General features: G+C 53.5%; 1 protein-coding gene across 1 annotated transcript; it reads right to left on the bottom strand.

Moving 5' to 3' along the window:
* Positions 1–9,208: 9,208 nt before the first annotated feature.
* On the bottom strand, positions 9,209–10,781 carry ran1 (Negative regulator of sexual conjugation and meiosis; the record flags this gene model as incomplete). Its single annotated transcript, XM_014685227.1, has 2 exons — positions 9,209–10,032; positions 10,097–10,781. 2 exons carry the CDS (start codon positions 10,779–10,781, stop codon positions 9,209–9,211), a joined length of 1,509 nt encoding a protein of 502 aa, XP_014540713.1.
* Between the last annotated feature and the right edge of the window lie 1,577 nt (positions 10,782–12,358).

Genomic DNA, 12,358 nt, shown 5'->3' with positions numbered 1-12,358 from the left:
GCCATCATTTGCCAAGTTGCGCAACAGGATCAGAAGTTACAACAGTACTCATCTATGGCCATAAAAAACGCAAGCTCTAGAGTCATATAAGCCCCTTGCCTGTTAACCATTTATGTGCCACGACATACAATCGAATCAGCTCATCCTGTACTTTGACATGGAGTCAGCCTGGCGACACGACGCCCACACACCGAAATTTTGTCTTTCAACAGTTCCGACCCTTTTTCGCATCCCTAGATGTAAAATGTTGGAACTAAACCTCCAGACAGTCTGTTTCCAAGATGCCCTACTGTCTTGATGACAACGATGCGGTCTGTATTGGAGCTTTACTTGCTGCAAGATACGACTTGGTCACTTTAACTTCTGGCAAGACGGTTTCTGCAAGGCTGCGACAACCAAGGTCTTATCTAACCGTGAGATATCCTGTCGAGCGTGATGGGGATTAGAACAGATGGCAGGCAATCCTGGACACGCAATTGTTCGTATTAATGAGAAAATCTGACACTACCACCGTCAACATGAGACCGACTTGCATACGGCTCTGCCTCTGCCGCAGAGCAAGTTTCTCGACTCAGTGGTTGAGCTCTGGGGATGGCTGCTTCAAGAAATACACCTGGTTTATGAGGCCTGTCAACTCAGTTACGCATGTACTCTTCACTCATCCAGGAGACGCGTCCAGTTTTGAAGCAGCAGCGGCAGTAATTGACCAATTTTTATCATGATACTGTCAGTAACGATCCCAGCCAGAGCGCAGTCTCATCATGCCAATTATGAATGATACCCCATTCAATGCCGATAGATCAAGCGAGGCAAGTCGACAGGTCGTGTCGGCCAAAAGCATTGATGTATTCTTAGCTTCGGATCCTGATCTAACAAGAGTAGATGTAAAAGGTGTTTATGAGTGGGAAACTAAGGGATGAAACGCATAGAGCACAAGAAACTAATTGGCATATCCATTATTTCACATATTTGACAACTTCCTTAAGACGTTGTAGGAATCCTTGGAGAGAATTGGAGAAGGAATTAAGTATCATAATCTCATTATTCATCCCTCTTTGAGTAAATAAACGGCTATTAACTGCTTCAACCGGTTGAACTAGTCCCCGTTGGTGATGTTCTCACTGACAGCTTCAATGCGACGTGGTATAAGTCTCAGACAACGTCAAAGCAAGGCGACTATGGTTGGAATTGTTTTTGCACCGGAATATCAAGATCATTTGCAAGACTGGGTGACTCCTGCAGGCAATGCCAGTGAGAAACGTAGATGGTCGAAAAGCGGCTCTATTACTAGCACACCATCGCAGCCATGCAAGTATGCTATACAGAATCGTGTTACTAGACTTGGATTGAGATGCAGTCGTTCAGTTCAACGTTGCCGTCACTTTATACATGAAGCTGTTTGACGATGGAATGACTACAGCCAGTATTCAGACACGTGGATGCAGCTAAACGCACGTAACCGACATCATTGCATTTCATCAGGTACATACCATGAAGCTACATACAAGACATGGCCTTGACATATATTAGGAAACTGTCAAAGAAGGTGCTTATACATTTTGTAGGGGGTCACTATTGAACAATTTTAAGGACTGAGCCTGGACACGGTCTTGAGTCCAAGTGCCGCAGTATATTGAACCAGTTACCATGGCAGGGAACCATGTGAAATCACCGTTATTGAACATGCAAGATTGTCGCTTTCACTCTCAAAGCCTGAGTAACCACCGGCGCTCTGTATTTTTGTATTTATTCTCACGGCACTTTGTCTGAAGTAAAAAGCTAGTGAGCTTGTATGAGAAGTACAAGAGGCGTCTTCACTGGCGATGCGTTGTGTGCCGCATGGCTCTTGTAAACTTGTGAATTGATCCAAATCGTCCATCCTCCAAACCCATCTGCCAAAGTTGGAAGACGGTGCTAACGAAATGAAGGGTTTGCAGGGTTAAGAATGCCCATATCTAGTTGTTGATCTGCTCTACGGTATCATGATAGTTACACTATCGGTTCACTTATCGTCATGCCATGCCCTGAATCGGTAGGTAGAAACGTGCTATTTTTCCGCTTGTAAAATACGGCCATGTACTCACTCAACTCGAGCTCTCACAAAGACCTCGTGGACTCGACACCAGACTGCTTCTCTCCTGTACGCATATTTTGCAATGGACAACAAAACTCACTACCCTAGCTCGTCCCGCTCAAACACACCCTTTCTACGCACGAAGGCCTTCTTACAGTCTCACAATGAGCCAGCCCGCAAACAAGTCTTAGGTGCCTCAATTCCCACCTGTAACCACACCTCCACCTCACTTACATCTTGCAGTCAGCAGAGTGAGGCTTGCAAGTTGCAACACATAGTAGCACGAGGCTACGCCCCCTGCAAAAAGCAACATTGAAACTACTAAACAAACCATAACTGCCCATGGAAGAATCTCGCTCATCTCCTACGGGTCCCAGCACGGAGTACTCGGGGTCCAGACCGCGAATAGGGGCACCTCCACGACAAACCATCACCACCAAGTAGCGCCGAGTCCCACGAGCACCATCTGCAATTGAGTTTCAACCAACTGAATCATACCTGCAACGCTGGCACCCTCGCCGCAGAAACTGGGCGACCGTCCCGCAAAGCAACCACAACTCAACCCAAGGCCACCCGGCGGCCCAATGCCCAGCGTCGAACTGCTCAGCTCGCTGCGGCGGCGAAGCCTCTCGGGCATCAGTCTGTGCGCAGCAGAGCCCGTCACACACCTCGTCCCGTGCGTAGCAGCCAGATCTGACTGCTGAGCAGGCCGAGGCACAAGATAAATCGACCAGTCATGCGCCTCCTGTCAACGGGCTCCAGTCCCAGTCCCCCCCGGGTAAACGCCCGCGGAGCGTCGTATCGGTGGTGCCTTGGTTCGCGGTGGCAACTGAGTGTCGGCGCTCGACTACGCCGTACGGTATAGTAGTTGACGTCTCGGGGCGTCTAGTTTCCATCGAGCTTGCCAACGTACAGCTGGGAGTCGTCGGACGTCTTTTCACCCCGCGTGCTTGACGCCACGGCTTGTCGCGAGGTTGCGAACCTTGTCGGCCGTGGCTGGCGCTGCCTCATGACTCAGGTTGCCACGATCCACTTTTTGGCACGACCAGTTCAGGAATCACGATTGCCGAATCGGGGTTTACTACGTGACATTGGAATAGAACTGTGCATATCGTTGCCGGAATGGACTGGTGGTCAACTGGTGGCATTTGCCCTCCAGTTAGTCGATTTCGAGAAGCGACACGATCAAACGAAAAAAAAAAGTCGATGGATATCCTATATGTCGTCTGGGCAACTCTAAATGGCCATCTAAAGAATGCCGGTGCGTTGTAGCCGGAGCCAAGTAACGGGATCTAGTAAACTTGCGCCAATCCCACACTAGGTCGCCCGCACTAGTACTATTGAGTCTCGCACGAAAGGGATACAAGGTTTTTTTTTTAAAACTTTAGACAAACTCCCCAGGTGCCAGGCCAGAGCAGACGCACGCCATTGGCCACAGAGACAAACTAGTCGTCGCCGGCTAGTTCGTTCCCTGGCAGTTTCTACGATAGGAATGGACGGCAAAGTTAGTTTTCTGACGGGCAGGCGGCCCAGTTTCGTCGCGCGAGTTTTCCCAAAAGTCACGGCTTGCCGACGGCCTTGGACGCCAATCCCCTAGCGTCAAGGTGCTTCCCACATACACACATGCCACAATGGCGCCCCCTCTCATGACGGATACATTCCTCGGGAATCTGATATGGGGTCGATAAGCCTGCACCTCGGTCACTCGGCGATGCTTCTCGGAGAGCTAGCAGAGCCCACTGCATAGAGTTCCCTCCAGCAAGAAGACTTGTGCCCCGTTGGTGCGATACCAAGCAGCCAGGCGCGTCTTTGGCGTGGTCACGCCCGACGAACTTCCTCGGGTTCGTCATGGAAAGTCTGGCAGCCTCAACCTCGCACATGGCAGGCCAAGAGGTAGAAATCGAATCCTACCCAGCAATCAAGCCACCACGGCACACGGACAGTCGCTCCGGCGCCATCCCGCCGCTGCCATTGATCCGTTTGCGAGATTTGCCAAACTCCGTTGGTCTCGATTGCCACCTAGAGCCCTTTCTGATGTTGCAAGGCTTTGGCACAAGACAAACAGAGTTTCCCACCAACCCATTCAGAGTCAAGATAGTCGCAGGATGGGGTGATCCGATAGTCCCCATCCCGATCCCACGCCAACCGCCTCGAGAGTATTCGATCTCCCATCTCGGCACTATGGACTAGCAGTTTGGGCAGGGCGGCTTCTCGACGTTCCGTCCAAGACGGCGAGGCGGCTTGTTCCATTCAGATCCAGTGCCAACGACTCGCCTGGCCACCCACTGCGACTTCGTAGCTTTCCCGTGTCAGCGTCGCAGCAGCGAGGCCAGATTCGAGGCCTTGGGGCGGCGGTGGCGGCGGGCGACCGGTGGGAATAATGGCTGCCCTTGTTCCCCCTTGGAGGGCTCTCCAGAGGACAAGACAGCATTGAAACTCTGCTGCGCCGCGGAATGCCAGCTCGTCCCCGTGGGCACGGCAGCCGCCTCCGTGACCCGCCGGGGGTGACAACGGCCGATGGACGATGCCATCCAGATAGTAGTAGTAGTACGTGCGTGGAGCGATGGGGCGCGTCGGCATCTGTCTGGACCTGGACCTTGACGTCCCTTCCTTTCCATGACGGCCGGAGCCCGGCAGTTTGTGTTGTTCCAGCGTCAGCCGATGCAGCTAGGGTCCATTCCAGCGGGTCTCGACGTCCATGGTATCGATACCATGGACCAGTTGACGTTTGTCGACGGCGCGGTGCTGTTCGTATAGACGGGCGAGACGTGGTGGTCAAGCATGGCCGAATGCTTCCCCAGCCGCAGGACGCTGGCTGCCGAGTACCACGGGCCTAGTACCCTTGTTTGATGCGTTGTTCGAGCCAGCTTGTATGTATTGACATGTATGTACGCGACTGGGTGGTCAGCTGGGATGGGGACGGACAGCATCACGACGCCAGTCGGGTGCCATTGCGCTCACGGCCTCCGGGGCGCCGTGTCACGTCGTCCCTGTGATGGTTGACCCCCAGTAGTACTGCTCCGTACGGCACCGTCCAATGTTGTTTCAATGCTGGCAGCGTGGCAGGGGGCGGCGCCACGGCCAGCTACGTGGCGGCACGACATGATGGCGTTTGCGCCGTGTCTGGGCGAGCGATGCAGCCTCAGCCGCCGATCCATGTGGCCCATGGACCCGGCCTGCCTGCGGTGCCTTGATGAGAACACAGCTCACTGTCATGTGAGCGCGTCCTTTTTGTCTGTCCGGCAGCAACATACGATGGACATGCACGGAGTACGTGGGCATGTCGTTGGTTGGCTCCTCCGATTCGGTCCCGAGTCACGCGCAGACGGGCAAAATGAAGACAATCGCATGCCGTCATGTCACCCGTACCAGTCACTGCCTAGGTATGTACATACGTGCCTAGGTAGTTGGTTGTCAGCAATGTCTGGTGGTTCCATGCAAGGAAATACCACGGATGCAAGCTGACGCCCGCTCCCATCCGGCGGTGAGCGGCATGGGCCAAAACGCCCGGAGAGCATGGCACAGTGCCCCAGAGAAGGGAACACGACCATGATGGATTCATGTGCCGTTGAACAAGACGCAAGAGCGAATATTCTGGCCCTGTACTCCGTACGGAGTAAGCAGTCAATTCCATAGGGACCCTAGCTTTTGGCGCTGCGCTCCATCAATGATCCCTTCCATCTATCTGCCTTGGGAAACCCAAAACAAAAAGAAAAGCAAAAAAAAAATGACGAGAAAACGCCCGCAAAACGTGCGCCCCGTAGCAAACATGCATACTGTATGTACTCTCCGGGCAAGGGGGCTAGAGGGCCAAAAACACCAGACACATCCGTAGATATGTAGGCGCACAATGCAGGCCGGGGCAGCGCCACCCCCGAGAGTCAACGACGCACAACAGCCTTCCGCCCCTCGACGCGATGAATCAGAAACGAGACCGAAAACGCCATCTCGCACGCTTGGCCGTCTAACAAACCTCTGCGTCTTCAAACAGGGCACAGGCGAGTGGGCGCCGTTTCTCACGGACGCGCTCAATCCCGCTATATAGGAATAGTACCGCACTACAGACGGGCCGCACTGCGGTGAGAAGAAAAAAACAAGAAATAAAAAAATCCCCTCACGTCCACTCAAGACGGGACCGGCACGCCAATCTCGTACCGGTCTGTGCAGGGAAGAATGCAAGGCCGCATCCAACTCCAGCTGTTGGACGGCATCCGTGATGCCATGTTCCTGATAAGATGACCCGTCCAGGACAGGACAGGGAGGATCCCTAATTGCCTCGTCGAAACGGCCCCCCCCTTTTTCCCCAGGCAAAGACTGGGGGCGGCAGCACATGCGTGTAAGTGACGGGACGCCTTGCTGGTTGGCGCGGCAGGGAGAATGGGAACAGTGGCCTGCTTCTCTGGGCTGATGGGCACATGCAAACACACGCACGCACAACACCCTCGTGCGTAATTGAACCGCCCGTATTGCAGATTGCTGGTGAGATGGGAAGGGATGGCGGTGGTGCTCGGCGCAACGGCAGGCGAGGCAGGGCAAGGCAAGGGGGATGCCGCCGCACCATTAGCAAGCAAGCAAGCAAGCGAGCAAGTTGCACGTCAAGCAGGGAGCCGGTACGGAGTAGCATCTTGGACGCGGGCGAGAGAGGGCAGCAGTACCAGACCAGACGCTACGTGATGGTGCGTGCCGCTGGCGAAGCTATCCAGCCTTTTGATATTGGTGTCGGGGGGAAGCATGTTCATGGGCGGTCAAGCACCAAAGCAGACTATCTACATATAGCGACACATCTGTAGTATACAGAGTATGTACGGAGTAGTTGGCGTCTGTCGCAGAGGAGAATGGCAGCATGGCAGCATGGCAGCGAGTGCCTCCCGTGGTCATGGGTGGCCGTGAGCCGTGGCCATCAGTTACATGTACAGTCCCAAAGTCATCGACGTGACGAGATGTCTGGTACATCAATACCACGCGTCTTGGCCCAGGGCCAAAACAAAGAGCCAATTCGAAGCACCCAAGGCTGAACCATCAACCGCATCTCGAGTCGAGCAGCCATCGCCGCCGCCTCGCCCAGCAGCCCCCGGATATCGCCAGACGCATCATTAAAAGCGTGCCTGCTCACGTTTCCGCCACCTCGGCCCAAGACATGCCTCATGCCGTCCCAGGCTGGCGCGGCATCACCACCGTCCAGATATCCCTCCAATCTTCTCTAGCGACAGCATGGCAGCCCTGTCCCGCCAATCCCGTCCGCCACCTCCCCCATCCTTCATCCGCAGGCAAAGGCAAAGGCCAAGAAACGAGACGAAAAAGAAAAAAAAGACTCGGCCTGTGGAACCCCCTTTCCCTCTGCCCACCACCGGCCTTGCCATCCAACACGATCGAATCCAGAAGCAAGGCCAATCTCGGCATAGCCCTTGGCAGCCAGCCAGCCAGCGTCGCAGTCGCAGTCGCACCGCCATCAACATGGATGTCTGGCCCCTCCAGTCCTGCCGTGTAGTGCAACCCGTCGTCGCCCTGTTTCATTCCGGCTAACTAATGTAATAAAAAAAAAATATGCCGAGCCGCTAGCCCATGTACATGTGTAGATGGACGATGGGGTCCTCTGCTTCCGTCACGAAAAGAGCCTTGGCTGATTTATTTTCCACCCGGACCCGGAGGGTGATCCACAGCCTCCAGAGGAAAGCGTTCCCACGCTGCCGTGCCATGCCGCACTCTGAAAGGGGCCAGACCAGATTGCCGAGATGCAGCCCTGGCGCGAGTGGCAAGAGCAGACAAACAATGCGACGGCGTACGGCGTACGGCGTACGGCGTATGTATACAACTAGTGGCGTCGTATGGGGGAACCGAAATGAGGCCCAGGTGAAGATGGCAACTTACAAGACATATACTCCGTACTCCGTAACGTGGATGGATATCGCAAAGAGGTCCACTTCGCTCATGTACGGAGCACATACGTAGACGCAGAGGACAAGGCTGCTCACAAGGCCCCCCGTTCGAAACGACAAGACGGCGTCATGGTCGACCGACGCAGCACCCCGTCGAGCCGTCACACTCCAGGCAGAGGAGCCGGGCCCACGGGAGGCTCCTCCGACTCTTCCGACCGCCTTCCACGGAGGAAGCTTCCATACATGTATCCACTTGGAATCTCTGTGGCACCAGACACTGTCGCGGGCCCGTCTGCCCGTGGGGCTCTTCGAGCCAGAGAATACCAGTCCAGCCGTGCTACCGAGTACTACTGGGCCAGCATCTTCACAGAATCACAGCAGTCACAAGACGGCCATCGTGTCATAGCATAACATGTGCTTTCGTGTTATTTCTTCGTCTCCTGGACGCGCTAGTGTCTTTCAAGGGAAAAGCCCTATCGGCTACCCTTGCAACGGCTATGCTACCGCCTTCATTCCGAGGCGCACGGCGGGCTTCGGAGCCCATCCTTCTCTCTATATTGTTTCCCGATCAAAAAAAACTCCCCATGTAAAACTCCCAAGCAGGTCCCTTTTTTTCGCTCCTATGCCAACCCTAATCGTACCCAGTAGCGTGCCCAGAATAAAATGTAAAATAAGATAAAAATAAAAAAGATACTAAGACAAGCGGTTTCTGAATCCGTCTCCCAAGTGAATGTCACAGTGCCATCAACTCTTTGCTGTCGATCGGCAGTGATTAAAATATCTTTCGTCGTAAATCTCGCGGCCGTGTCCTTCCTCGTGCAAAAGTGGGAAATCGCTCGTCTTTGCCGGCATGCTGCAACTGAACAAAAAAAATGGGTGTAGAAAGAAGAAAAAAGCCACCCGGACAATATTGTTTTGAGACAGACACCTCCAGGTGTCATGAGATATTTCCAAATTTCGGGTCCCTCGCCGCCCGTTGGAAATAAGTTTCAACTCCACGCTGGTTCAAAGTAAAAAAAATAAAGATCCATATATAATAGGCCGAAGAGTAGCGAGGTGGAATAGTAAATAGATACAACCGAGGAGAAAGGTATGGCGCCAATAATTTTCGGTGGTCCGATAATCCTGTTTTTTTGGAGAAACAAAGACACAAGTCATTAAAAACTTTTTTCGATTTTAAGCCTTCCGTGACCGTATTGTGGATTAAGTATAAAACTTGTAAAAGCCAGATCGGGTATGGTGTGAACGTGGTATTTGCTCAATAGCAACCCTGGAACGACGGGATGAAAGGGACCTGCTGGAACGCAACCGGGTGTTGCATCATGGGAACCTGTTGAACGTATCTGACTACCTCCCATAGCGGGAAGAATGATTTTGGCTGGCAAGGGGCTTGCACAGGCACCGGGACCTGGATGGGAACTGGTGCCTGCTGACAGACCACAGGTTGAGGGGGGACCTGCATCGGAATAGGCACTGCCGCGTCGTGAAACGTTGGTGGAATGCATTGGTCCTGGTACATCCCTAGGTCTCCCGCGTCCTCTGCATCATAGGTTGCTGGTGCAAAGGCAACGGGAATGTCGTGCTGCTCTTGCGCAAAGTCGTCGTCGTCCAGGTCATCAATGGTAGATCCGCTAGAAGTGAGCGATCCCTCATCGGATGTGGTGCTGGCGGGCGACAGAGGAGAGTCGTATTCATAGTCATCGACTATGGCGTCCTCATCGGTAACGTATTCTGGAATGTGTGGTGAGACTGACTGCTGCTGAACAGACATGGTTTGGGCAGCCGGCACGGTGAACTGGGAGCAAGCCATGACGCGGCATCGCAACTCAGACAAGGTGATTCTCAGCTCCGGGTTAGGATGGAAAATTCTACCCAGAATGTCATTCAGATCATCAGTCAGGGGAAGTATAGTCTTGAGGAAGTCCTGAGATCGAGTGTAGGCTCGATATGTAGAATCCTGGCAGGAAGCCTGTTTCCATGGGTTGCGTCCACAAGTCAAGTTTACCAAGATGACTCCTAATGACCAGACGTCATTGGGGGCGCACATGTAGTAAGGCTTTCGGCTTGATGGATTGAGGCATTCTAGGACATGGTCAGAAAGGTCGGCACAGTCGATTGTCGTAGGTCAAGGCTAAGCAGAACATACCAGGGCTCATGTAAAAGGTTGAACCGCATCCGTAGTCCTCGGAGCGATCATCCGCGGTGGCAAGGCCAAAATCGGCCAGTTTGACCGTGTTTCCATTGTCCGTTACCAGAATGTTCTCGGGCTTCAGATCTCTGTGGAAGATACCCAACTTGTGACAGTGCTCCACGGCATCCAGTATTTGGAGGAAGATCTTCTTGGATAGCAGGTCCTTGCCTACATACTGGCCGAGCTCGGTGATGTTGAGGAACAAGTCACCCTCGGGGCAGTACTCCAGAATGACATAGATGCAGTCAGGGTCGTCCACAATCTTGAGCATCGACACAATATTTGGATGTGCCGAAGCTAGGTAATGCAGTCGGATTTCCCGTTGTTGATAGGCAACCTGTCGGCGTTCCAAAGGGGTTCCATCGGCATTGTACTTGCTCAGACACTTGACAGCGTAACGGACACCAGTCTTGATATCAATGGCAGAGTACACCACGCCATAGGCTCCAGTTCCAAGAACCTCGGTCAGTTGCAGCTTCCCCTCGAGAAATCTACCTAATCTCTGCTCTGGAGCAAGCGGGACGCATCTTGACTGGAAAGCCGTCTGCGAAAAGATCTGCTGGTTGTTGCCGCACTTGAGATTATCGTAGGCGGGGGATGCTGGAGGCGTGGGATATCCGAATGGCGCATGGTGCTGCATGTTATGGACTTGAGTATATCAATGTTCTCCGGTGAGGAACGGCAAAGAAGAACAAAGTCTCGGGCCAGTTCAACGGATCCACTGGAGAACAGAGAGAGCAAAGAAAAAATCCTATACCCAGGCCAGGATATATATATATATATACGGAATAGTTGGAGAGGATGTTCCGGAGTAAGTCGACTTGACAACCGAATCAACGGGTCAAGATGTATGAGTATATGAGGTCTCCTTGATTCAAGGAAAGCATGGGCGTTGCAGGTGGCCCTTGGAACAAACAATCCGGTGGCAAGATGGCTGGTATGAAGGAGGTTGAAGGAGAGTCGCGAAGTAGGTTGCTGAAGCTTGTAAGTGCTGTATGCAGCAAGACCAAGGCGGGCATCAACAGGTAGATAACGATGAAGGCTGGTCCACACTGGACCACGCTGGACCCTCCATTACGGAGTACCACTCCAAGCTTCATGCTCTCAAGTGCTCTTCTTTCACCAACCCTGGGGCGGACAGCAGGTACGTACCGATTGCGTGGAGCATCCACAAGATGCACGCCAGGCCACGGTGGGCCCACAAGCCTCATCACAGAAAACCCAGACCTGACCTGGGTGGGAAGATTAATGGCATGGATGCTCCGTCCGCTATCTTGTCTTAGCCGGCAGGGGTGGGGAGACCATCAGCAGAGCGCTACTGCAGCAGCTATTCTTAACTGCGCCATAAGGTTCGGCCACGTCCAAAGGGAAGGGGGGTGAGGGTCCGAGGCTAGCGACGGCAGGGATCCTGTATCGTGTGGTGACGCTGAGCAATATACGAGAGGCGAGGATAGTCTGACACACCAAAATAAAGTGGGTCGCTTGTGTCATGGGTCGCCGCCCAGCCCATTTTGCCTTCTGGACTAGCAATGCCAGACATGGACCCACGCCACCAGGCAGTCAAAGGCCAAAGAATGTGCAGAGGCGCATTGCAAGGTGTCCAGAGTGCCAGATTGCCAGATTGCCAGACTCCAACCAGTCCTGGCGGGAGGCAATTCCAGCACCCCTGCTGCATCACTCCTCGCCATGATCCATCACAATCGGGCGAAACGTAATGGAAGGACACTGAGCCGCTGAGACTCTGGGCTGGGAGCGGCCTGGATGAACCCTTCCATGTTCCCCCTTGTGCTCACGTTGTTTCCTACGCCCACAGGCGGTGCCTGCTCTTCCATATTGGCTGATGACACCTCCCAAGAAGCCTGAGGGCCTCATTCGGTGCTCGTGAGTTGGAGTCGTGCCCCGTCGAAAAGCTAGGCTGCCAGCGCTGCCTGGCAAATTAGTTCCTTCACTCTAACCGCATACCATCATCATAGAAGGCGAAACCCGAAGTCCAGTAACGCGCGTAGACCCTTCGATGAGACACCGTAGGATCCTCTTGCACAGGTTGATACTACAACAAACAAATATTTGCCTGGGTGAACCAACCACTGGGTCCGCATCCATAATGTCTGGCATGAAGCGCAAACCTTGCCGGATCAAGCTGCGCCAGTTTGGCCAGATGATGACAATAAAAATTCTCACTCAACAAGTGCTGTGGAGTGAGTGCTATCCAGAGGA

The sequence above is a fragment of the Metarhizium brunneum genome, chromosome 4 (assembly GCF_013426205.1).
Source record: "Metarhizium brunneum chromosome 4, complete sequence".
Classification (NCBI taxonomy): domain Eukaryota; kingdom Fungi; phylum Ascomycota; class Sordariomycetes; order Hypocreales; family Clavicipitaceae; genus Metarhizium; species Metarhizium brunneum.
Note: the sequence above shows the minus strand (reverse complement) of the source record. Positions and strands in the feature narration are given on the sequence as shown.